At 50.5% G+C, this 22,547-nt stretch overlaps 1 protein-coding gene across 2 annotated transcripts in view; it reads left to right on the top strand.

Annotated features, from left to right (window-relative positions):
- The window catches only part of PRR5L (proline rich 5 like), a 222,597-nt gene that overhangs the window by 75,719 nt on the left and 124,331 nt on the right, over positions 1-22,547 (top strand). For both annotated transcript variants that reach the window (XM_078684331.1, XM_078684332.1), the window contains exons 2-4: positions 13,077-13,780; positions 14,769-14,849; positions 16,328-16,376. In XM_078684331.1, the coding sequence (XP_078540457.1) occupies positions 13,608-13,780; positions 14,769-14,849; positions 16,328-16,376 (303 nt within the window). In that variant the 5' untranslated portion in view covers positions 13,077-13,607. The remainder of the gene's footprint in view (positions 1-13,076; positions 13,781-14,768; positions 14,850-16,327; positions 16,377-22,547) is intronic.

A 22,547-nucleotide genomic window follows, 5' to 3' on the forward strand; every position in this document is an offset into this window, starting at 1 on the left:
TTGTGTAAGTGCGATATTTTAACATTAGACATTTCATATAACTACTCTTGAAAGTTTATACATTTGTATTTAAATTGATTTTAATTAATTACAATTCAGGTAGAGTTAAAGCTGATTTCATTTAAATATGTGATGCTAACTTAAAGGCCTTTATTCTTTCGAGATGCTTTTTCACTGGTATTGACCTGTCTACTGATTTATTACAATGGATCATTCGTTACAAGTGTAATGTAATTGTCCGTATGCTACTGTTTCTTGACATAGTTTAATTATTATTCGAAATTTCACATTCGTCATTGTTCATGAATTTATTGCCCTATAACAACTACGAGGCAGTCAACCTGAAACAATATTGTGGTATTTGGTTTCCTGTTAATATTGGAATGTTGGAATGCTTTTGAAACATAAGTGTAATGGAAGTTCTAAAAAGAATTGGATATTTTGAACTGGGGTAGCTGGGGTCATAATGGCTGGACTTTGCTCTCTTTAACAAATAAACTACTATTGCCAACTTATCGTAAGGAGTAATCTGTTTTACCATTATATGGGAGAATTAAGCTTTTCCACAGTAATCCACTGACTTTCTATGATGTCTACAGTTTTCCACTCCGGTAGCTATTGCTATCGCTCTATGCTCTAGTATGGTTCCCATACTACAACAAATGCTTGTATAAAAAAATCATTTATAAAATCATAAAAATGTGCTTAACACCTACACTAAGAGCAATATTTACAATATATTTTTTAACTATCAATTTCACTGCAATTGGCCAGATGTGGTAACTTTAAACACTTGAGCAGTAGTATCCTACAGCCACACTCCGTTGGAAAGAACCTTACATTTGTGGTGTGTGGGGGGTGAGGCTGTGCTGTTGGCCATAACTGACCATATTTAGTGTTCCGATTAAGTGGAATGTAACCATAACATGTTTTTAGCTTCCATTTTTGTGATTATGTTTATATTGTAGGCTGTTAGGTTTGCATGCCCATAATATGGCTTCAGGCGCTAACACAGAACTTTCACGACCATGTTTGTCAGATTCCATTACAAAACAGAGGTTTGTTTTGTTTGAGTTATAACCTCAGTTGTGTGATTCGGGTTTTGTTATTACTTTCCATTATAAATACTAATTATTAACAATAAACTAATGAGATAAAAAGTTTGGGTGTATCAAAATGCTCAAGTGCTGTCTAGGTTGTGTGGAGCTCTCGTTGCCCGGCATAATGACATGATTATGATATTAACTGGAGGTAGTAGTCCGTGTAGGCCACCAATGACGACCGTTTCCTGCCATATTTAGGCTGCAATGTGTTGATATTAGGAGTTCTGGTTTGCATGTTGCGATACTGGTTTGTGTGAGGTGTGTTGCACCTGTTGCTGTTGTGATCCTTGGAATACCTAAATATAAAGTGTATTCTGCAGTTTGTGTATAATATATTCTTTCCAATTTGCTCTTTTAGGTGGTGTACTATTTCTTAGTGTGTGGTATCTGAGCTGTGTTTGTATGGTAAATGTTCAGTGCAGATGTTTCAGTTAAGTATTAGCCTTGCACATGGAGTAGTGCTGACATTGTAAGGCGTCCATTCCTCAGCGAATAGTATACCGGTTGTGTTGGACCCGGCCTCGTGGGTTGGTCCTACCCATCCCGCATGGCGGGCCCGGGACGACATCGGCCCTCCATCGACCCACTGTCGACCCCCCCTGAACACGAACCATCGACGAGAGCAGCACCCCTGGCAACCCACGGCTCTCCCCCCTGGGACCCCGGCGGACCCTGCTCGCCAACTCTGCCGGTCTGGCGACCATGCCAGGCCACCCTTTCTGGCCCGACTCCATCGTGGGCCCATCACGTCCCGAGCACGTGGCCGCAGCCACCCCTGGCCCCGGCCCCAGCGAAGCCCCGACATCGAGGCACCAAGATCCTCCCAGGTGGTAGTGGCCACTTGGCGGATCCCGGAGGAGGGGAGTTTCGATGGCCCTCCAGCCGTCCCCGGATGCCTGGTATCGATCGCCCTCCAGCCTCCCTGGGAGCTGGCTCCACCCCCCTGCTGGGTGTCTGGACACCTTCATCCCGGCCCCTCTGACCCCCAGGAGCGAGGGTCCGGACATCAAAGGACTCCAGTCCTATATCTGGGCCAGCCCTGGATTAGGACTCGAGTTGTATCTTGGAGTCGAAGCCCTGCTGAGCTTGTCGCGGCTGATCCGGATCCGAACTCATGCACCTGGAACCTTCGAGGCCCTGCTGACGCTCTCGCGGCCTAACTAAGCTGAACCACCTTCGAGGCCCTGCTGACGCAGTTGCGGCCTGACCGAGCTGAACCACCTTCGAGGCCCTGCTGACGCTGTCGCGGCCTAACTAAGCCGGACCTCCTTCGAGGCCCTGCTGACGCTGTCGCGGCCTAACCAAGCTGAAACACCTTCGAGGCCCTGCTGACGCTGTCGCGGCCTAACCAAGCTGAACCACCTTCGAGGCCCTGCTGACGCTGTCGCGGCCTGACCGAGCTGAACCACCCTCGAGGCCCTGCTGACGCTGTCGCGGCCTGATCAACGCTGAACAATATCGAGGCCCTGCCGATGCTGTCACGGCCTGACCCCTCGAACTATCTACGCACCAGTTGGTACCAAGACTGTCCCGCTACCCCCTTTTTCCCGAAACCAAGACTTTACGGATCCCTCGATCCCTGTGTCATAACCTTACGAGAACGTGCCTTCATTTCTTATATAAAGATTCTTGAGAATATTCCTTCGTGTGGTGTCCGTCTGTGGTAGTGTGATTGCTCAGCTGTTACGATTGTAGGAGAGGAGCCTCGCCAAGGAGGCCTCCCTACGGCGCTCGGCCTATTCCATAGAGAGAGGTGGGTCTCGGGGCGGGCAGTCGGACATCTTCTGTCTCCCCTGGGATCGCCTTTCCAACATTGGTGGCAAGCGACGGGATCCGAGCCCGCGCAAATCGTACAGCGAGTAACCCGCCACTACTAACAGAGACCCACAACCACGATGACTACTAAGGAAGCCGGAACGACCACAGAATTCCAGAAGGAACTATTAGAGGAGTACACCCATAAAGAACTAAAACAATTTTGCAAAGCCCTGGGTTTTGCTACCACCGGACTAAGCACCAAAGAAGATTTTAAAGAAGCGCTGCAAACGTGGGTGGAGACCGGAGCGACTCCACCCCAAGCTAACGATGACATTGTCCTAGAAGCTCCCCCGAGTACAGTCATAGCACCAGTGGAAGAAAGAACCGCCAACAGAGAACCGGGCCTCTCCCACGAAGACGCCCGGGCGCGAGAGAGAAATCGGCTCCATGAACTAGAGCTCGCCCGACTCCGGCTGGATGGAGAACTCCAATTGGCCGAAAAGAAAATGGCCATTGAGCAACTACGATTACAAGGAGATCTAGAAGAGAGACGGATGCAAAGCGAATTGGAAGAAAAAAAGCTCATGTACGAGCACGAGCGTGGCCTCAAAGAACTAGAAATCAAAGCCAAGATCGAAGAGGCTGGCGCCGCGGTAACCCGGGACCCCACACCTCCTGCCGACCCGAAGGTCCACAACCCCAAGGATATCGTCAAGGAATACTACAAGAATGACGATATCCAGCAATGGTTCAAGGCGTATGAAGTTGCCATGTCCGCGCACCGCATCCCGCGGAAAGATTGGGGTGCCGGCTTATGGGGGAGGTTTGTCAGCGAAGGAAGAGACACCCTGCTGGAGCTGGCCGAAGACGTGATGTCCTCCTATGATCACATGAAGGACTCCCTGCTCACCCGGTATGGCCTCACCCCCGAGATGTACCGACAGAGGTTCAGAGACTGCAAAAAGATCCCCGGTACCACGTGGGTGGAGTACGTAAACTTTTATAGCCGGGCCCTGGAAGGCTGGATCAAGGGCAGCAAGGTGTCCACCTACGAACAGCTGTTCGACCTCATCGTTTGGGAACACCTCTCCAACAACTGTTTTGTCGAGCTCAGGCAGCATCTACTCTACAGCAAGCTGACCGAGCCCCGGAAACTGGCCGTCGAGGCCGATCGATGGGTGAGCACCCGCGTCCCCCGGACCCCGATAGGAGAAACGGGACGGAACGGCCAGGGGCACCCCCGCCAGCGTGGCGGCGGAGGAGGCCAGAACAGGAGCCGAGACCTCCTGTCGGCCCCGGGCCGGAGTCCGCCTCGGGGGTCCCCCCAGAATAACACTTCGCCATCCCTGACCAGAAGAGGGCCCCCTCCAGCACGGCCAGGGCCCCGCCCGAACATTACTTGCCACAGATGCCAGCAGCCCGGTCACTATGCCAGTGACCCCCTCTGCCCCATGAACCAGCGTCCCGGCACCACCGGGCCTCAGACCCGCCAGTTCGCGGCTGCAGCCCTAGGGGAAGGTGGAGAAGAAGACGAAGAGGTCTACAATGAGGATCAGACCGAGTGGGAGCCGGCCGCCATGGCCCTAGCCTGCCTGGGCGAAAGAGACATGGTCCCCCAGGCCCCGCTACCGAGCTACACTCAAAAATACCGTCAGTGGGTCCACATCAATGGACGACGGACCGAAGCCCTCCGGGACACGGGAGCCAGTGTGACGGCCGTCCGCTGCCACTCGGTGACCCCCGAACAGATCATACCAAACATGCGATGCCCCGTGAGGGCCGCCGACAACTCCGAGACCCTGTGTCAGATGGCCCGAATCTCCTTCGAGTGGGGGGGGGTGTCGGGCACCCTCAAGGTGACCGTCCGGGACGACGCCCCCGTGGACTGCCTCCTCGGAAACAACCTCGAGAGCTCTCCCTGGGCCCAAGTCGAGCGGAGAGAACATCTAGGAATGATGGGACTACCCGAGTGGGTCTGCGCGACGACCCGATCTATGGCTGCCCGGGCCCCGGCGACGACCGAGGTCGCCCCGACTGAAGAGCCAGAGTGGCCCGCGCCACCACTGCCAGCAATCAACGAAGAATCCGGCCCTGAGCCCGAGCCATCGGAGCAGGACCAAGAAAGCAGCGCCGAACTCAGAGACATCCCCGAACTAGCCCAATGGCGCCAGGAAGGTGACCCCACCCGAGAACAATTCTGGCAGGAGCAGAAGGCCTGCCCCTCCCTCGAGGGGACCCGGCAGCAAGCAGCAACCCAAGCTGCCGGGGACACCTCGGGGTCCCACTGGGACCACAGCCTCCTGTACAGCGAACAGAAAATTGCCGAGCTGGGGGCCAGCCGAGTGTTGGTGGTCCCCCTACGATTCAGAGACTTCCTCTTGAACCTGGTACACGATGTGCCCCTTGCCGGGCACCTGGGGCAGGACAAAACGTACAGCCGCCTGGTGACCCATTTCTACTGGCCGAAAATGCGCAACGATGTGCACAACCACTGCCGCACCTGCCCGACATGCCAAGCCAGCGAAAAGAGCGGGGGGAAGGTGAAGGCCCCGCTCCAACCCTTTCCAGTAGTGACCACCCCCTTCGAGCGAGTGGGGATCGACATTGTGGGGCCCCTGGACCCCCGAACCTCACAAGGGCATCGCTTCATCCTCGTCCTGGTGGACCATGCCACCCGCTATCCTGAAGCCATCCCCCTCCGAACCATAACGGCTCCCGTGGTGGGCCGAGCGTTGATGGGGATCTTCTCCAGAGTGGGGTTCCCCCGAGAAGTCGTGAGTGATCGGGGCACCAACTTTATATCAAAGTATATGCGGTCCCTGTGGCAACAGTGCGGGGTCACGTATAAATTCACCACCCCGTATCACCCCCAAGGGAATGGACTTGTGGAGCGGTTTAACCGAACACTCAAGGGGATGATCCAAGGCTTAGAAGAGCCCCTCCGCCGCAAATGGGACGTCCTGCTGCCCTGCCTCCTGTTCGCCTATCGGGAGGTGCCACAGAAATCCCTGGGGTTCAGCCCCTTCGAACTCTTGTACGGGCACCCTGTCCGAGGTCCCCTCAGCCTGGTCAAAGAAGGCTGGGAGACTACAGTCCAAGACGCACCACCGGATGTCTACCGGTACCTCCTGACCCTCCGAAGCCACACTCGGAAGTTCCGGGCCCTTGCCGAGGCCAACCTTGAGGCCAGCCAGGAGGAAATGAAACGCTGGTATGACCAGAACTCTTCATCCATCGAGTTCGAGCCGGGCCAGCAGGTCTGGGTCATGTCCCCGGTCGAACCGTGTGCCCTCCAGGACAAATGGTCGGGCCCTTCAAAGTGATCGAGCGCAAGAGCCCCGTCACCTATCTAGTGGACATGGAGTCACCCCGAAACCCCCTCCGGGTTCTGCACGCCAACCGGCTCAAGCCTCATTTTGCCCGCACGGAACTGAGCCTGCTGCTAGCTACAGATGATGGGGCCGAAGACGACTCCGAGCCCCTGCCCAACCTCCTAAAGTGCTCTGAGAAAGACGGCTCCGTCGAGGGAATCTCCCTCTCCTCCGACCTGACCACCGCACAGCGCCGGGACTGCCAAGAGCTGTTGGGGCAGTTTACGGACCTGTTCTCACTCACCCCCGGGGTTACCCAGTGGTGTGGCCACGATGTCGACACCGGGGACAGCCAGCCAGTGCGACACCGGGCCTACCGAGTTCCTGACCGAGTTCGGGCCTGCATCCAGACAGAAGTTACCAAGATGCTGGCCCTGGGGGTGGTCGAACCCTCCGACAGTCCCTGGGCCAGCCCAGTTGTCCTGGTCCCCAAAGCCGCCGCACCTGGCACCCCTCCGGAACTCAGGTATTGTGTCGACTACCGGAGATTGAATGCTGTCACCAGAACCGACGCACATCCCATTCCCCGGACCGATGAACTAATCGACCACCTGGGAGCCGCCAAGTACCTCAGCACCTTCGACCTCACAGCCGGGTACTGGCAGATCGGCCTCACCCCTGGCGCCCAGGAGCGATCGGTCTTCTCAACCCCCGATGGCCACTTCCATTTCAAGGTGATGCCCTTCGGTATGAAAAACGCCCCGGCAACCTTCCAAAGACTGGTGAACCAAGTGCTGGCGGGGCTAGAAGAGTTCAGTGCCGCCTATCTAGACGACATTGCAGTGTACAGCCTCCACTGGGCCGAGCACCTGAAACACCTCTGGGAGGTCCTGACGGCCCTCCGACGGGCCGTACTAACGGTGAAAGCCAGCAAGTGCCAGATAGGTCAAGGGTCCGTGACCTACCTGGGACCCCAAGTGGGGAGCGGCCACGTGGCTCCCCTCCGACCCAAGATTGACGCCATCATAGCCTGGGAGCCCCCGGTCACCCAGACAGCCGTCCGAGCCTTCCTGGGGCTCACGGGATATTATCGGCGCTTCATAAAGAACTATGGGAGCATTGTGGGACCACTCACTGAGCTGACCTCGAAGAACCGGCCACAGAAGGTACACTGGACACCCGAGTGTCAGGTGGCCTTCGAGACTTTGAAAACAGCCATGTGTACCGCCCCTGTGCTCCAAGCCCCTGACTACAGCCGGGAGTTCGTAGTCCAGACCGACGCCTCGGAGCACGGCATCGGGGCAGTCCTATCTCAAATTGACCCCGAGGGAACTGACCATCCTGTGGCCTTCATGAGCCGGCGGCTGCTGGCCAGAGAGCAGCGATGGAGCACCATCGAGAGAGAGGCCTTCGCCGTCATATGGGCCCTCAAGAAACTCAGGCCCTACCTCTTCGGCACCCACTTCCGGGTCCAGACTGACCACCGGCCCCTGCGGTGGCTGATGCAGATGCGTGGCGAAAACCCAAAGCTGCTACGATGGTCCATCTCCCTGCAAGGGATGGACTTCACTGTGGAGCATCGCCCTGGCAACGACCACGCCAACGCTGATGGCCTGTCCCGCTTCTTCCGCCTCGACGAGGAGAATCCCCAGGAAGATGGGTGACTCTCCCCGCCTTCAGCTGGAGGGGACGTGTGTTGGACCCGGCCTCGTGGCGTGGTCCTACCCATCCCGCATGGCGGGCCCGGGACGACATCGGCCCTCCATCGACCCGCTGTCGACCCCCCCCCCCCTGAACACGAACCATCGACGAGAGCAGCCCCCCTGGCAACCCACGGCTCTCCCCCCTGGGACCCCGGCGGACCCTGCTCGCCAACTCTTCTGGTCTGGCGACCATGCCAGACCACCCTACTCCATCGTGGGCCCATCACGTCCCAAGCACGTGGCCGCAGCCACCTCTGGCCCCGGCCCCAGCGAAGCCCCGACATCGAGGCACCAAGATCCTCCCAGGTGGTAGAATGGCCACTTGGTGGATCCCGGAGGAGGGGAGTTTCGATGGCCCTCCAGCCGTCCCCGGACGCCTGGTATCGATCGCCCTCCAGCCTCCCTGGGCGCTGGCTCCACCCCCCTGCTGGGTGTCTGGACACCTTCATCCCGGCCCCTCTGACCCCCAGGCGCGAGGGTCCGGACATCAAAGGACTCCAGTCCTATATCTGGGCCAGCCCTGGATTAGGACTCGAGTTGTATCTTGGAGTCGAAGCTCTGCTGACCTTGTCGCGGCTGATCCGGATCCGAACTCATGCACCTGGAACCTTCGAGGCCCTGCTGACGCTGTCGCGGCCTAACTAAGCTGAACCACCTTCGAGGCCCTGCTGACGCTGTCGCGGCCTAACCAAGCTGAACCACCTTCGAGGCCCTGCTGACGCTGTCGTGGCCTAACCAAGCTGAACCACCTTCGAGGCCCTGCTGACGCTGTCGCGGCCTGACCGAGCTGAACCACCCTCGAGGCCCTGCTGTCGCGGCCTGATCAACGCTGAACAATATCGAGGCCCTGCCGACGCTGTCACGGCCTGACCCCTCGAACTATCTACGCACCAGTTGGTACCAAGACTGTCCCGCTACCCCCTTTTTCCCGAAACCAAGACTTTACGGATCCCTCGATCCCTGTGTCATAACCTTACGAGAACGTGCCTTCATTTCTTATATAAAGATTCTTGAGAATATTCCTTCGTGTGGTGTCCGTCTGTGGTAGTGTGATTGCTCAGCTGTTACGATTGTAGGAGAGGAGCCTCGTCAAGGAGGCCTCCCTACGGCGCTCGGCCTATTCCATAGAGAGAGGTGGGTCTCGGGGCGGGCAGTCAGACATCTTCTGTCTCCCCTGGGATCGCCTTTCCAACAGGTAGTCGTTTAGATCAGGCAGTGGCATTGATTACATTACATTACATTAGTGGTGCGTCTGCATGAGGAAAGAATTTATGGGATTATGGTTTGGCATTGACATCCGTTGGGACACAACGGTCTCCCTAGATGGCCTGGTGTTAAGTGCATACATACCTTTAGTTCCCCCTGCAACCCACCTTAGCAAGCATTACTGCTTTTGCTTAAGTGGCCTCTTCGGTCCTGTTTTCGTTGAGTGGATGATATTTCAGTGAGTTTAACTTTTCGGGGAGGCAGTTGCATCCTTATCTCCCACGTAGCGCTCCAGTTTTGGGTTTGACAATCCACATTTCTTGCGCTCACACCTATCTCGAAGTGTGGTGGGCGTGCACCTGTGAGCAGGCAGTGCGGTTTGAGTGCCTCGATCACCCAAAGCTAGTTGTAGCACCACTTGAAAGAGCTGAGCAGTATTTTTCCTGAGGGGGTCCCCCGTCAAGTAACTCGCAGAGATCTAAACCTGATACGTTCCCTAAAGCATAGTGGAATCCGGTGATAACCCGGATGTTTGTATGTTCCGAAGCTAATTTTAATGTGTGACAGTGTAGTAGTGAATACTCTTTTATTGGTGTTAACGATAGAGTATTGGATGAGCATTGAGTTAGTGAGCACTGTTGTACACATTGATTTCCTTGTACTTAGCCCACACCACCTTCCTCAGTAAGCCTTGGACTGCTCTGCTACCACCACTCTGATGGTCGTGTGCAAAAGGAATGTGCTTGATGTTCAGTTTTGTTCCAAAATGTACGAGGTACTGAGGTAGGAGATAAAAGGCCCCAATTGACCCTGCTGGAGCCCAGTAAGACCTGCATGGCCCTTGAGTCACTGTCGACTGAGGGTTTTTTTTAGGTATTCCAGAATTACAAGGCGCACAACCAGAGTGTCCGTAAAATTAAAGCTTAAAACAAAGGTATACAATAATTGGTACAGGCAATGGGGCGAACGGTAAAACCTCACAACCGTTCGAAGATGGACCAAGCTTGGTACATACTAGAGCAAGAAAAAACCACAATGCCCCTGCACTTGTACAAAAGTATATATAAGGTGTGTGGTAACAACACTGTCAATGAGCTCAATATGAGGGAAAATGGTTTAGAACAACATCCAACTCCTTCAAGTAGATCAATTGTCAGTAATCGTTTTTCAGACAAAATAGGGAAGGAAAATCAGGATGTAATCCGTTGTTGATGCAAAAGAGTTTTCGTTTATTGTTCCTTTAAGTAGGCCAACACGTGTTTCATCGCAGGGAAACAGACTGCGAATCTTCAGGGCCTAATAGGTGAGGTGCAAGGGCCACCTCGGATACGTGTATTCGAAAGATCCTGTAAGACGGAGTTTCACTGGTTGAGTGAAGTCGCACTCCGAGACCGGATAAGTCTCTTAAATAAAGCACAGAGTATCAACCGGGAGGAGAGGATTGACAGGTGACTTCAAATACGTGACACTGTCAACCAACAGGAAATGCGGGTACACCTTGTCGTAGCAGTTCTCCCTCTTGGGTTTCCCGGCGCCGTTTTCAGCGGAAAACGGCGCTGGGAAACCCAAGAGGGAGAACTGCTACGACAAGGTGTACCCGCATTTCCTGTTGGTTGACAGTGTCACGTATTTGAAGTCACCTGTCAATCCTCTCCTCCCGGTTGATACTCTGTGCTTTATTTAAGAGACTTATCCGGTCTCGGAGTGCGACTTCACTCAACCAGTGAAACTCCGTCTTACAGGATCTTTCGAATACACGTATCCGAGGTGGCCCTTGCACCTCACCTATTAGGCCCTGAAGATTCGCAGTCTGTTTCCCTGCGATGAAACACGTGTTGGCCTACTTAAAGGAACAATAAACGAAAACTCTTTTGCATCAACAACGGATTACATCCTGATTTTCCTTCCCTATTTTGTCTGAAAAACGATTACTGACAATTGATCTACTTGAAGGAGTTGGATGTTGTTCTAAACCATTTTCCCTCATATTGAGCTAATTGACAGTGTTGTTACCACACACCTTATATATACTTTTGTACAAGTGCAGGGGCATTGTGTTTTTTTTTTTTTTTTTTTATGGCCCTTGAGTCACCTGTAGAAGTTCCCATGACCTTAAATCCATGCTTGTATAAGGTTGTACCTAGTCTCTGCAAAAGATTCAGAGTGCGCGGTTGTCATTAGGTTAGTTGTCCATGTTGTGCCTATGCGGTAGGTAGGCTGTTCCCTTTCTTTACTTTAATTTGCTCAACAAACACACAATATGATGGGAGGATGCTTAAAATAAGTATAATAAATGGAAATTGCTTTGGGTAGAATTCCCGCGCATAGTTATTATGCCCACACCAAGCCACATCCGTTAGGACCCTGCTCCAATCTGAACAAACCTACTTGAACTGCCAGACCAGGTCATTCCTGAACCAGAACAGATGTGAGTCCAATGATTACTGTGCCATGGGACTTGAGCTATACCTCACTGATGACACCTTAGCAGGTGGAAAACAGTCTGGGGTTGCTTGTGGTGTCTTCTGGAGATGTCCTCACCTGGCAGTTCGTGACTGACTGACTCTTCCCACGCAGAGTAGTGTCAAGACTGATTTGCAGTAGCTGGTACTTCTGCCAAAAGTGGCTTGGTGGGTGAAATACGATGGACTGGGATGTTCCCACGAGTGACTGCTACTGCTGAGATTAATTCAAGGATTCCATCCATCACCTTGTTGTTGCTGCAGTTACTTTCATTGGCATTGGTTGATAACACTGGCATACTATACCGATATAGGTGATGAGTAGAAAGGTGGCGACTGCAATGAAGACCTTTTATAGGTCTCTTAGAGGACCCCGTCAGATGATTGAAAGAGAAAAAACACACAAAAGTGATGCAAAGTCCCGTTTGGAGTATTTACATTTATAACCTGTTTTCTTTCTTTTTTATCTTAAATATTTGCAACAGATAGTTCTACTTCATTGACGAGTTGTGTCCTGTGCTTTTGTGTTTGTACATTCTCAGGCATCTAGTTTTGACTACGTTTTTTTCCGGAGCCATAATTGTTCTTGTTGTTGTAATGAAGCCATAATTATTGTTTATATAAATCTACTTGTATCTAATATACAATAACAAAATAATGCGTCAGATGTATTGATGCTTTGAAAATGAGCCAGTCACAGGTGTTTTGATCTTGCTGTATGCATGGGATAGTCTGGAAAGTTGCTTATGGTGGCACAGGTGCCGACTGGCTTGGGTCGTGCCAAGTTTCTGCTGTGCCAGCGCCCTGTCCGCCCCAAGCCTAAACTCGTTCCTCCCAAAAGGACTGATACCAGGATGTCTTCTGCCTTGGGTAAAGCGATATATGCATTGTGCATGTTGGAATCCTGGCAGGACTGGATCTAAAGCACCTGGTTTTGTTTTTGATCAAATTCTGGTGAATGTCATCCTGTTCTTCCTTGCCTTCTTTGTAGATACTAACTCAACGACCTGGTGTTTCCCATTGATGACGTTGTACATGGATATTCTATCGCTTTGTGGTAAACTGTTGTAATTTGCCATTTCTTTGGTGGGTTCCATGACTCTGTTCCTTCCTTCAACACTGATTGCACACAATACCTAAAGTCGGATACTCCTTAAGAGTTCTTGTGTTGGAAATCTTTAGAAGTTTCTATGTAGACCACTTTGTTCTCCATTATATATTGAAGATGCGACATCTCTCGGCTGACCCATCCGAGTTCCTACGGAAGTAGCATCTCCTCTGGGGCAGGAGTACAGCAGTTGTCGTGGATTAGTCCGGAGCTATGTGTAGTGCCTAGTTGTTGAACTTGTGCCCAATACCTGATACTTGCTTTTGACCGAGTAGGTATTTTAGCTATGAATACTTGGTAATATCAACATACTAATGGAACATATTAACCAAAACCATCCCTTCCATAAACAGGCTAGTGCTATAATATTTTGCTTGTGCACTGTCTTTTTACTCAGGGTTTCATGTTGGTTTTTCCTTTGGTAGATTACCTACATGAACATTGTGGTACACGACTGCAGTGCTACCGAGGTTTGTCGGCGCCTATTCTGATCTGCACCAACCACCAAGGACAGAAGACGCACCTCCATCAAGGAGTTCTGCAAGACGTAGATTCAGAAAGTACCTCACAAAGCTTCCTTATTCAAGAGATGATCCTCCACTTCTCTCGAAGGGGAAGTAATTGTTTTTGCCTTCATGAAAACAATCCACGGGCGCTCCGGCACAGTTTTGACATGTACCGTATCCCAAGCTGACCTTCAAGAGTAAGATGCCTCCTGCATAGACAGTTCCTCAAATGTATCCCTGTGGTGTCTGTTAGACGCGAGGCTGCATCACAAAGACATTGTAAGTTGGGTATCCAAAGAAGAGGGAACAGGATTTGTACTATAACACCATTCCTGCCCTGGGCCCTGCTGTTGCAGGAGACCACAACTACTTGTAGGACCCATAATTGTGACTCTCGACAATTCCATTTTGCTAGGCTGGTCCCAAGAGAGGGGACCCACATTTGCACATATGATTGGAAGTCCCACTCCACTCCCCTACTTCACCATCCAGTTAAATAAGATGGGTTCTTTCCGGAAGTCATCACGCCCTCGCTTCATGAGCTCTCCGGTCCTGAGTGATCTTCCCCGCTTCAATGCCACCCGACAAGCGATGCAACTCAGCTCCAACTCTGCCTGGAACAGGTAAGCGTTGTTTTGCAGTGGGCACTGCTAAAGTTAGCTAAATGTTAGAACAACTGTTCTCCTGTCAGGGCATTGAAGCTACTGTGTTGGCATGCCTGTGAGGACAGTAGTGGTACACTCAGTTATTGTATCATTTGATTAAATAATGCTACATTGCTTTGATTAGGTAAGATCAAGAAATGGCAGAGTACTTACCTCCCTTTCTGTATTGGCTGACTGACAAGAGGTGTTACTAGTCCTGGTTACGTGTCCTTCTTGAGAATACCATAATTTGACCAGCCCCCATCACAGCCTATTTCACGAACACTAGTTATTTTAGATTCCCTAGTTATTATATTTCAGAACTATGAGTACAGCTCTAGGACCTGTAGCCTGTTCCATGTAGTTTATTTTTTGCCTTTGGTGTTCATATTCCAGGAGGAAATGTCATTGTTAATATTTTTTCATACGAATAATATTTCTCTTATATTACTTGTCGGCATCTCTATCCTCCATCTGAGACTACTTCCATCTGTGCTCATCTGCTGAAAAATGCTGCCTCCATACCGCCTGTCTCTTGAGGGTTGTCTCTGCCATGTCCGAACTAGTCCTCTTTCCTGCAGCTGCCAGTGCTTTGGAAATAGGCGATTTAGCCAGTTTCAGTTTTAGGGGCGATTTCTAGGGACTGTGACACCCTCTAAGAAACCGGTCTGTTATATGGGGTAGGTGACAACCCACCTCTAGGAGCAATCCCAACCCTGGTCCGGGTGTACCTTCAAAGTCACTAAATTAACGTGAGCTCAAACCCTGGCAGCTCTGTCACAGGTCAATCCAGCTCAAATAGGGGAATATGTAAAATATGTATGCAGTACTAAAACAGTAATAAAAGTTTAAATGCACAATAAAACATTTAGTGCCTGTCCAGTGGTGCGCTACAAAAACATGGGTAAATTCTGACATGTTCACTCTAACTGCTGTCTTCTCCCTCTTCCCGCCTTTATCTTTGCAGTGTTCAGACTGCGGTGATCAATGTCTTTAAAGGTGGGGGTCTGCAGACGAACGAGCTCTACACTCTGAACGAAAGCGTCAGGTGGGTTGAGGTGGTATGCAAGGTGTGGTGTATTAGAGCTAGAATCCCAGGAGATAGTTGCTTGGATTTGATTATTACTATATGCATGATTTTCACCATATCTCACTGTTGGTTGAATTGATATCTCGGCGCAGTGAATGATGTGTTGGGTGCCAGCCAAGGCAAGTGGATAATTTCAGTTTGGAATTAGTGTTTCTGCGAAATCACTAGCTTTAAACATAAATACCCAAGAAGCTGGACAGTCGCTTGCATATAAAGTAGTTTAGGCAACTCAACCGTTTTGTTCAGAAACAGCTCCTAAAACACATGCATTTGCAGTAACCAGTGCCTGCTGTAATCTTATATGGTAATGCAATTGCTGTGTGAGGGTGATTGTGGTAATGCACACCAAAAGCTGCAACTCAGAGAAGGTAGACTATGTGGGTGCCAAGTCGAGGGGGGCGTGCCTCTGGAAGTCCAAGCCAGATGCCGGGCTCTATCTTAAAGTTTTATGGACCGTCAAACCCAAAACGAGCTGAGCTTTCATATGGCTTCTGCAGCCGCCCACGCTCTAACCTAATACCCCAAGAATTAAAAGAAAGAAACTCTAACCTTTGATGTGAAGCAAGGCAAGGAAATGAGATACCTTTCTATAGGCTGAATCAAACAATGTATACCACAAAGCCTGGGTTTTTCCATGGCTTCCCCGCTTATCCGCATTGTGTGATCTTAGGAAAATTTGTATTTCACTGTGCTTCTTTTTACTATTTGCATTTGAGAGCACTTCGAAATGCGTGAGTTCAGGGTGTGTGCCATACAAGCACCTTCCTTGGGTCGGATTTAAATAGACTAAAATGTTGCTCTATGTAGGAATCTAGGCTGCATAAGGGGTATACATGACCAGTGACTTGCCACTTACTTCTCTAAAGGCATTGTTTTCATGGCAGTGGACATGAATTTTTAAGTTTTATATTTAAAAATTGTCACTACCAATAAATGGCTGTTAATGAGGCGAGACAACCTGATGTACTAAGTTAAAACACTTCTGTATGAAATACACTTTTTTGTAGCATGTTTGAAATGTTTTAATTTGGTGCTTGTTGCACAGTTTACATGCTAAATATTTTAATGGCCTGGCTCATGCATAGGCCCTTAGCGCCTAGTCAGACCCTCGACTCAGCTCCACGTCGGCTCTCCCTGTTAATGGGTTGGCTCGCCCACTTCTAGTGCCAAGGGCTGAATATGTGTAGGGTGCATGGGAGTGCAGAGTGCACAGGGGAATGGTGGGTTGGGTGCAGCAAAGGGGGTATGCCTGGGTAACGTAGAAGTGGCACCAGGAGGCGTTGTGTATATGCCACATCTGGTGTTCTGGATGGCACATAGGGGCTGTAGGAGTGCCAAGTAGTGAGTCTGATCATGAAATCCTGCGATGGTGTGTGTGGTGTCTGTGTGAGCATCTCTATTCATGGCTCTGTCTGTACACTTCTGTCTCCCTGCAGGCGTCTCCTGAAGAGTGAGCTGGGATCCTTCATTACAGATTATTTCCAGGTACAAATAAAGTAAATGTATATCTATTGTAAGCAGCCTCCCCGTGTGCAAAGCACAGGTGAGCCTGGCAACTGCTTGCAGCCAGGCTGTTCCTTCCATGTTTATGTATTCATGTATGGGTTCTTTATTGGACTTTTTGACTGAGAAAGTCCCTCACACTTTACTCGTTTATCTCCCTGTGCCAGCACAAAGAGCGTGCCCTGAATGTGATGACTGCCCAGATCATTGTAATTCTAGATTGTATTGATCTAGGGCTCTGCAGTCCGTCACAGCTTGTACTAAAGCATGAACTCTGTCTGAAAAGTGACACCTGGGATAGTAGGAACATGCTCAGTTGCAAAGAACTACAAAGCTTTCGCATTTCAGACTGACCTCCACATATTTGATATGGAATGCGGAAGATGCGTGTGTGAAATGGAAATACCCACTACTTAGGACCACAGCCTGCGAATAAAAACTCTCTTGAACCTCAAGCCCTATCTGTTCAGCTTCTAATCTGCCTCTGCAGGCATATAAAAGTCTCTTGAACCTCAAACCCCATCTGCTCAGCTCCTAATCTGACTCTGCAGGCATATACAAGTCTCTTGAACCTCAAACCCCATCTGCTCAGCTCCTAATCTGACTCTGCAGGCGTAAGCCACCATACGGGTGTCTAGTTGACAGATACACAGTTAAGAAATCACATACTCAGTCCATGTGTTGCTGTCGATAAATTCATGTAACTTAAACTAGACTGAAAAAGACTAAGGATTAGACCATTTTCCCCTTGACCCCAATCAACTAATTCTGGAACAAAACTCTAATCCGTCCAGGTTTGGGTTTTCTGGGGCGTGATTTTTTCCAAACGAGCAATTAAAAAGATTAAGAAATGTTTAACATACCTATTTGTGTGCGTTGACACTTGCAGGCTGCTGCAGCATAGTTTTCTTAAGGTGCAATTATCTTCACAGAAGCACACGTTAAAAATTGCTTTCAGTGTTTAAATAACAAAGCTGCTGCAGAATATTTGGGTTCAGTGTACAAGATACCTTTGGAAATGTGTTGCATCCTGTGACTGTTTTCAACTTGAAGTCTTGAATTTACAGTCTCCTGTATAATGTACCGTTGACAGAACCCATTTCATCTTGGCCTCAGGGTAAGCACGAGCTACTGGTCCCCGAACCGTGGGGGTTAGGCCCTTTTACTCCTGATGTCCAGGTGCCAACTTGCTGTGGGTCCCGCCCTGACGCGCGGGGGGGGGGGGGGGGGCGCAACTTGCTGTGGGTCCCGCCCTGACGCGCGGGGGGGGGGGGCGCAACTTGCTGTGGGTCCCGTCCTGACGCGCGGGGGCCAACTTGCTATGGGTCCCGTCCTGACACGCGGGGGGGGGGCGGGGCAACTTGCTGTGGGTCCCGCCCTGATGTGCGGGGGGGGGCGCAACTTGCTGTGGGTCCCGTCCTGACGCGCGGGGGCCAACTTGCTATGGGTCCCGTCCTGACACGCGGGGGGGGGTAGGGCAACTTGCTGTGGGTCCCGCCCTGATGCGCGGGGGGGGGGGGCGCAACTTGCTGTGGGTCCCGCCCTGATGCGCGGGGGGGGAGGGGCGCAACTTGCTGTGGGTCCCGTCAGGCCCGGTTCTAGAGGGTGGGCCGGGTGGGCCAGGCCCACCCAAACATGAGCCTGGCCCACCCAAACAGGAGCCTTGGCCCTCAGTAGTGAGGGCTGAAAGGCAGGCGCGCAGCGCTCAGGTCGTGTGTGTCAGCCCGGCCGAGGCAGCTTTCCCGGGCGCACACACACAGACAGATTTAGAGATTATCGCAGCCCCACACCCGAGTACTGCACAGGTCTTTAAAGACCATTAACATGTTAACAAGGCTTTGTTTACTTTTTTCACCCCTTCATCTCGGCACAGTGAAAGGTGACAAATCCTTTCTTTGACACTGGTAACCTTTGGTAACCTTTGCCTATTGTCCTGCTGCGTTGATATTTCTTTTTCTAAGCAGCTCAGGCGAAAATAAGTTTGTTTATTCCTAGTCACCTTTCCTAACCCCTGCAGTGGCTTATCACATCAGGCTGTGACACAAAGTTTGACTAATGGAGCAGGTAAGAGAATGTGTTACTACATTTTTTTCTTTTTTAAATCTGCACTGGCCCAGCAGGACACATACTTCGTGTGAGCTTTATTTAAACAGTTTTTATCATTATCATGGCTGATGCAGGACAACAATAAGACAATACAAAATGCCCAGATAACGTTGGTGATTAATGATCCTTCTGGAGAGCAATCATTTGTTTGTTAAAGTTTTTAAATGCAGATGAACTGTATTGTATCTGGATAGCTCAGTGGGTTACTGCCTTTGTCGCAGAGATCCTTGTGTTACGGTACTTGGAGTTCAGAGGTTACAATCGTATCATAGGACAGTGACCTATGAACTGTCATCTAAGAGCTGTCTACAAACATGAATGGTATAGTTAGAACTTCGCTTTTTTTGTTTTGTGATATAGTTAGAACTTCCCCAGTCTTTCATTATTCTAATGTTGCTAAAATGAGTATGTTTGGACAGATATAAATTTTTATCAGTAAAGCTGACCCCCATGTAATCGTCTTTAAATCCTAAGGTTGTGTTTCCCCATACCAAAACCTTTTAAAATATACTGCCCACCAGTATGGATGACATGTGATTCATACACCTTGTAATCCTCATTGGCTTATGTGACATTCCCTATAGACTGATTTACATACTTGTATGATTCATTGTCTCTGTATAATGTGTGTGCGATGTAAAGTACTGACACACACTACACTGATATGAGTAGCGCAATACAACAAATGAAATGCATATGAGAGAGGGGCTACGTAAAGAGGAGGGGCACTGTTGGAGGGTGGCAGTGAGGGAATCCGAGGAGAAGGTAGTGGGAGGGGCTAAGGAGCGATGAGGGGCACTGGTGGAGGGTGGCAGGAGGGAGCCTGAGGAGGAGGTCATGAGAGGGGCTGCAGACAGATATGGGGCACTGATGGAGGGTGGTAGTGAGAGAATCCGAGGAAGAGGTCATGGGGTGGAGGGGGAGCTAGGGAGGGATGAGGGCACTGGTGTAGGGTGGTAGTGAGGGAGTTAGACGAGGAGGTCATGAGGGGGAGGGGCTATGGGGATATGAGGGGCATTTGTGGGTGAGGCAGTGAGGAAATCTGAGGAGGAGGTCAATAGGGGGGTCATGGAGGGATGAGGGGCACTTTTGGAAGGTGGTAGTAAAGGTATTTACAGAGAAAGGTTATTGGTGTGGCACCAAAAAAGACTTTCCCATCAGCGATAAAGCCGGCCCTCTCATGGCCTTTCTGTTTTTGTTTATTTAATTAGCAGTCGGGTCATAAGGGCTACTGTGGAACATAATTTAAAGTGCGTGCTTATTACATGTACTGCTATATTCAATGTTTTAAGTTTGAAGGTGATTTTCCTAATGTTTTTACCGGGCAAAATGAAAGTGGAGCCCGATGGGGCCTGATATGGGGCTGGGGCCCAAGGTCAGCTGTGGCATAAGGTGCACTGGAGAGGAGTAGTGGATATTCAAGCCTGTAAGGGAGTGTGTTGCAGAGTCTGGGGTCAGGTGGAGGTAGTAATGAAGAGGGATTCTCCCTGAAGGCTCGCACAGAGGGAGCCCGAGAAGTGTCATTTGCCTGATATCCCCACCACAGAATCCGCCTCTTCCCATCAAAGGAACATTACAAGGAAAAGGCACTTTTTGAGAGTAATAAAATTTAGAAGGAAAAGAGTGCGTTTTACTGGGCCTTGCAAGAGTAAGAAGAGATAAATGAGGGCCCTGAAGCAGGCCTGCCCAGAAATATATGCGACAAATTGAGTCCCAGTGGCCCACCCAAATGCACCCTTGGCCCACCCAAATAAAAATTCCTGGTGCCGGGCCTGGGTCCCGTCCTGACACGCGGGCGAGGGGGGGGGGGGACAACTTGCTGTGAGTCCCGTCCTGATGCGCGGGAGCCAACTTGCTGTGGGTCCCGTCCTGACGCGTGGGGGGGGGGCAACTTGCTGTGGGTGCCGTCCTTACGCGCGGGGGCCAACTTGCTGTGGGTGCCGTCCTTACGCGCGGGGCAACTTACCATGGGTCCCGTCCCGTCCTTACGCGCGGGGGGGGCAACTTGCTGTGGGTCCCATCCTGACGCGCGCGGGGGCCAACTTGCTGTGGCCCCCGTCCTTACGCACGGGGGGCCAACTTGCTGTGGCCCCCGTCCTTACGCACGGGGGGCCAACTTGCTGTGGCCCCCGTCCTTACGCGCGGGGGCCAACTTGCTGTGGCCCCCGTCCTTACGCGCGGGGGCCAACTTGCTGTGGCCCCCGTCCTTACGCGCGGGGGCCAACTTGCTGTGGCCCCCGTCCTGATGCGCAGGGCCTACTTACTGTGGGTCCTGTACCGTTTCAGCATTTGACTGTCAGTAGTAGCACGGGTCGCGCAGTCCAAGGTATTCTTGGGGGAAATAGATCTGTGGCACTGAACTCAGGCTCACAACTCAAAATAGGTTAAATAGTACCAATAAATGATGATCCAGTTGAAAACTCTCTTTTACGGAAAAAGGAGCTTTTATATACAAAGACACAGTGAAATATAGCATGCACAAACAATACACGCAGCCCCCTGAGCTCATGGCTTTAATGTTCACTATCCAGTGAGTCCCACTTCCTTCTCACTAACAGCAGTGTTTATTCCCCATTCACTAGATGCAACATTCAGGTTAAGTCCCACTAGTAGTCCGAGTGTGGGGAGTCCTACTGCAGCTCTTCTACACGTCAAGTGTTAGACCGCCCAAAGCACTAAGTCGCAGAGCAAGTATCCCAGGAGCTTCTGGCCCTATGATCAGTCTTACCTGCTCCGGCAGGGGTTGTGTGACTAGGGACAACAGGAGTGTTTGACTTGCAGACTTCACAGAGAGCTGCAGCTGCTGTTTTGACAGTTAACAATTTTGTGGGCCTCGGGCACCCCTTCTTAAAATCTATTTTGCAGACTGTGACTTGGGGTTCGTGTCTTTGAGGTTTCATATTGGGGGTCTGTTTCTTTTGCACTACCCACTCCTCTGCCCCTCTTCCTCTTGAAAGCAGGACTGACCCCAAAGTTGATAACCCAGGACACACATCATGGGATGTTCACACTTGGTTGTCGGCCACAGGGATTTGTGCAACAAAAGGGTAGTCCAGGGCGCCAGCCCTACTGTTTATGAATCTATTATCAGCCCCATCTCCTGCCTGAGATGTGTTCATCCCCCCTTTCCCGTGTCCTATTCCTAATTGAAAGAGCACCCTTTGTAGTGTACTGAAGGGCCTGACTGTTCTTCCTCAAGTCTGTGTGTGTCTCCACCCAGCTCACAGAAATGCAGCAATCCACAAATCTGTCTGGGGGGGGGGAATCCCTCTATCACCATAGTCTCCTCCAGTCAATCCTTGGCCTCTGTACCCAGAGTCTTCAATGGACTGCACTATACACTGACGCACATACATACAGCACATGCTTTCAACTACAAGGGCGTTGCACAGCTATACATACTAACTTGATGTAGATAAAGGGTGAGTTAAGCGCCCAGCAGCAGAACGTTACATAAGGGAAACTATAGGCCACACTCCTGTGACACAGGTAAACAAGCATTTGCAATGCAATCGGTCTCGCCTTTGGGACCTTCTATGTATTTATCTAAGCAGCACATTAACCTGAGTGCTGAAACATCTACTGTTCTTTAACTTGGAGGAAAAATAAGCACCAAACTGAGCGACACTCCAGGTATGGGAGCACATGGAGAGAAATATTGCCTTTCAGCAGGAACTGGTATAGTCCAAAACTTTGTTTTTAATATAAATTCTGAGCCTTCAGTGGTCATATCACTGAAAATACAAGATTTGAGAAAAATATTATTGTCTACGGGTGCTCGTGAAAGACAATTTCTATGGACTGTAATCTAGAGAATGCTAAAGTGATTCTGGTATTTTACTGACCTCTGCTGGTTGTTTTCTATTAAGAAAGTTAAATAGAGGCTGTTGCCAGAATTTTTTTTTAAATGAGTCCATATACACAAAGCAATTCTGGTATTTTACTGACCTCTGTTGGTCGTTTTCTATTAAGACAGTTAAATAGAGGCAGAGGACAGATAAAAAAAAAAAAAAGTTCAGAAGCAGACAAGCCATAGGGCTGATCTCC

Source organism: Lissotriton helveticus, chromosome 3_2, assembly GCF_964261635.1.
Source record: "Lissotriton helveticus chromosome 3_2, aLisHel1.1, whole genome shotgun sequence".
NCBI classification, from domain to species: Eukaryota; Metazoa; Chordata; class Amphibia; order Caudata; family Salamandridae; genus Lissotriton; species Lissotriton helveticus.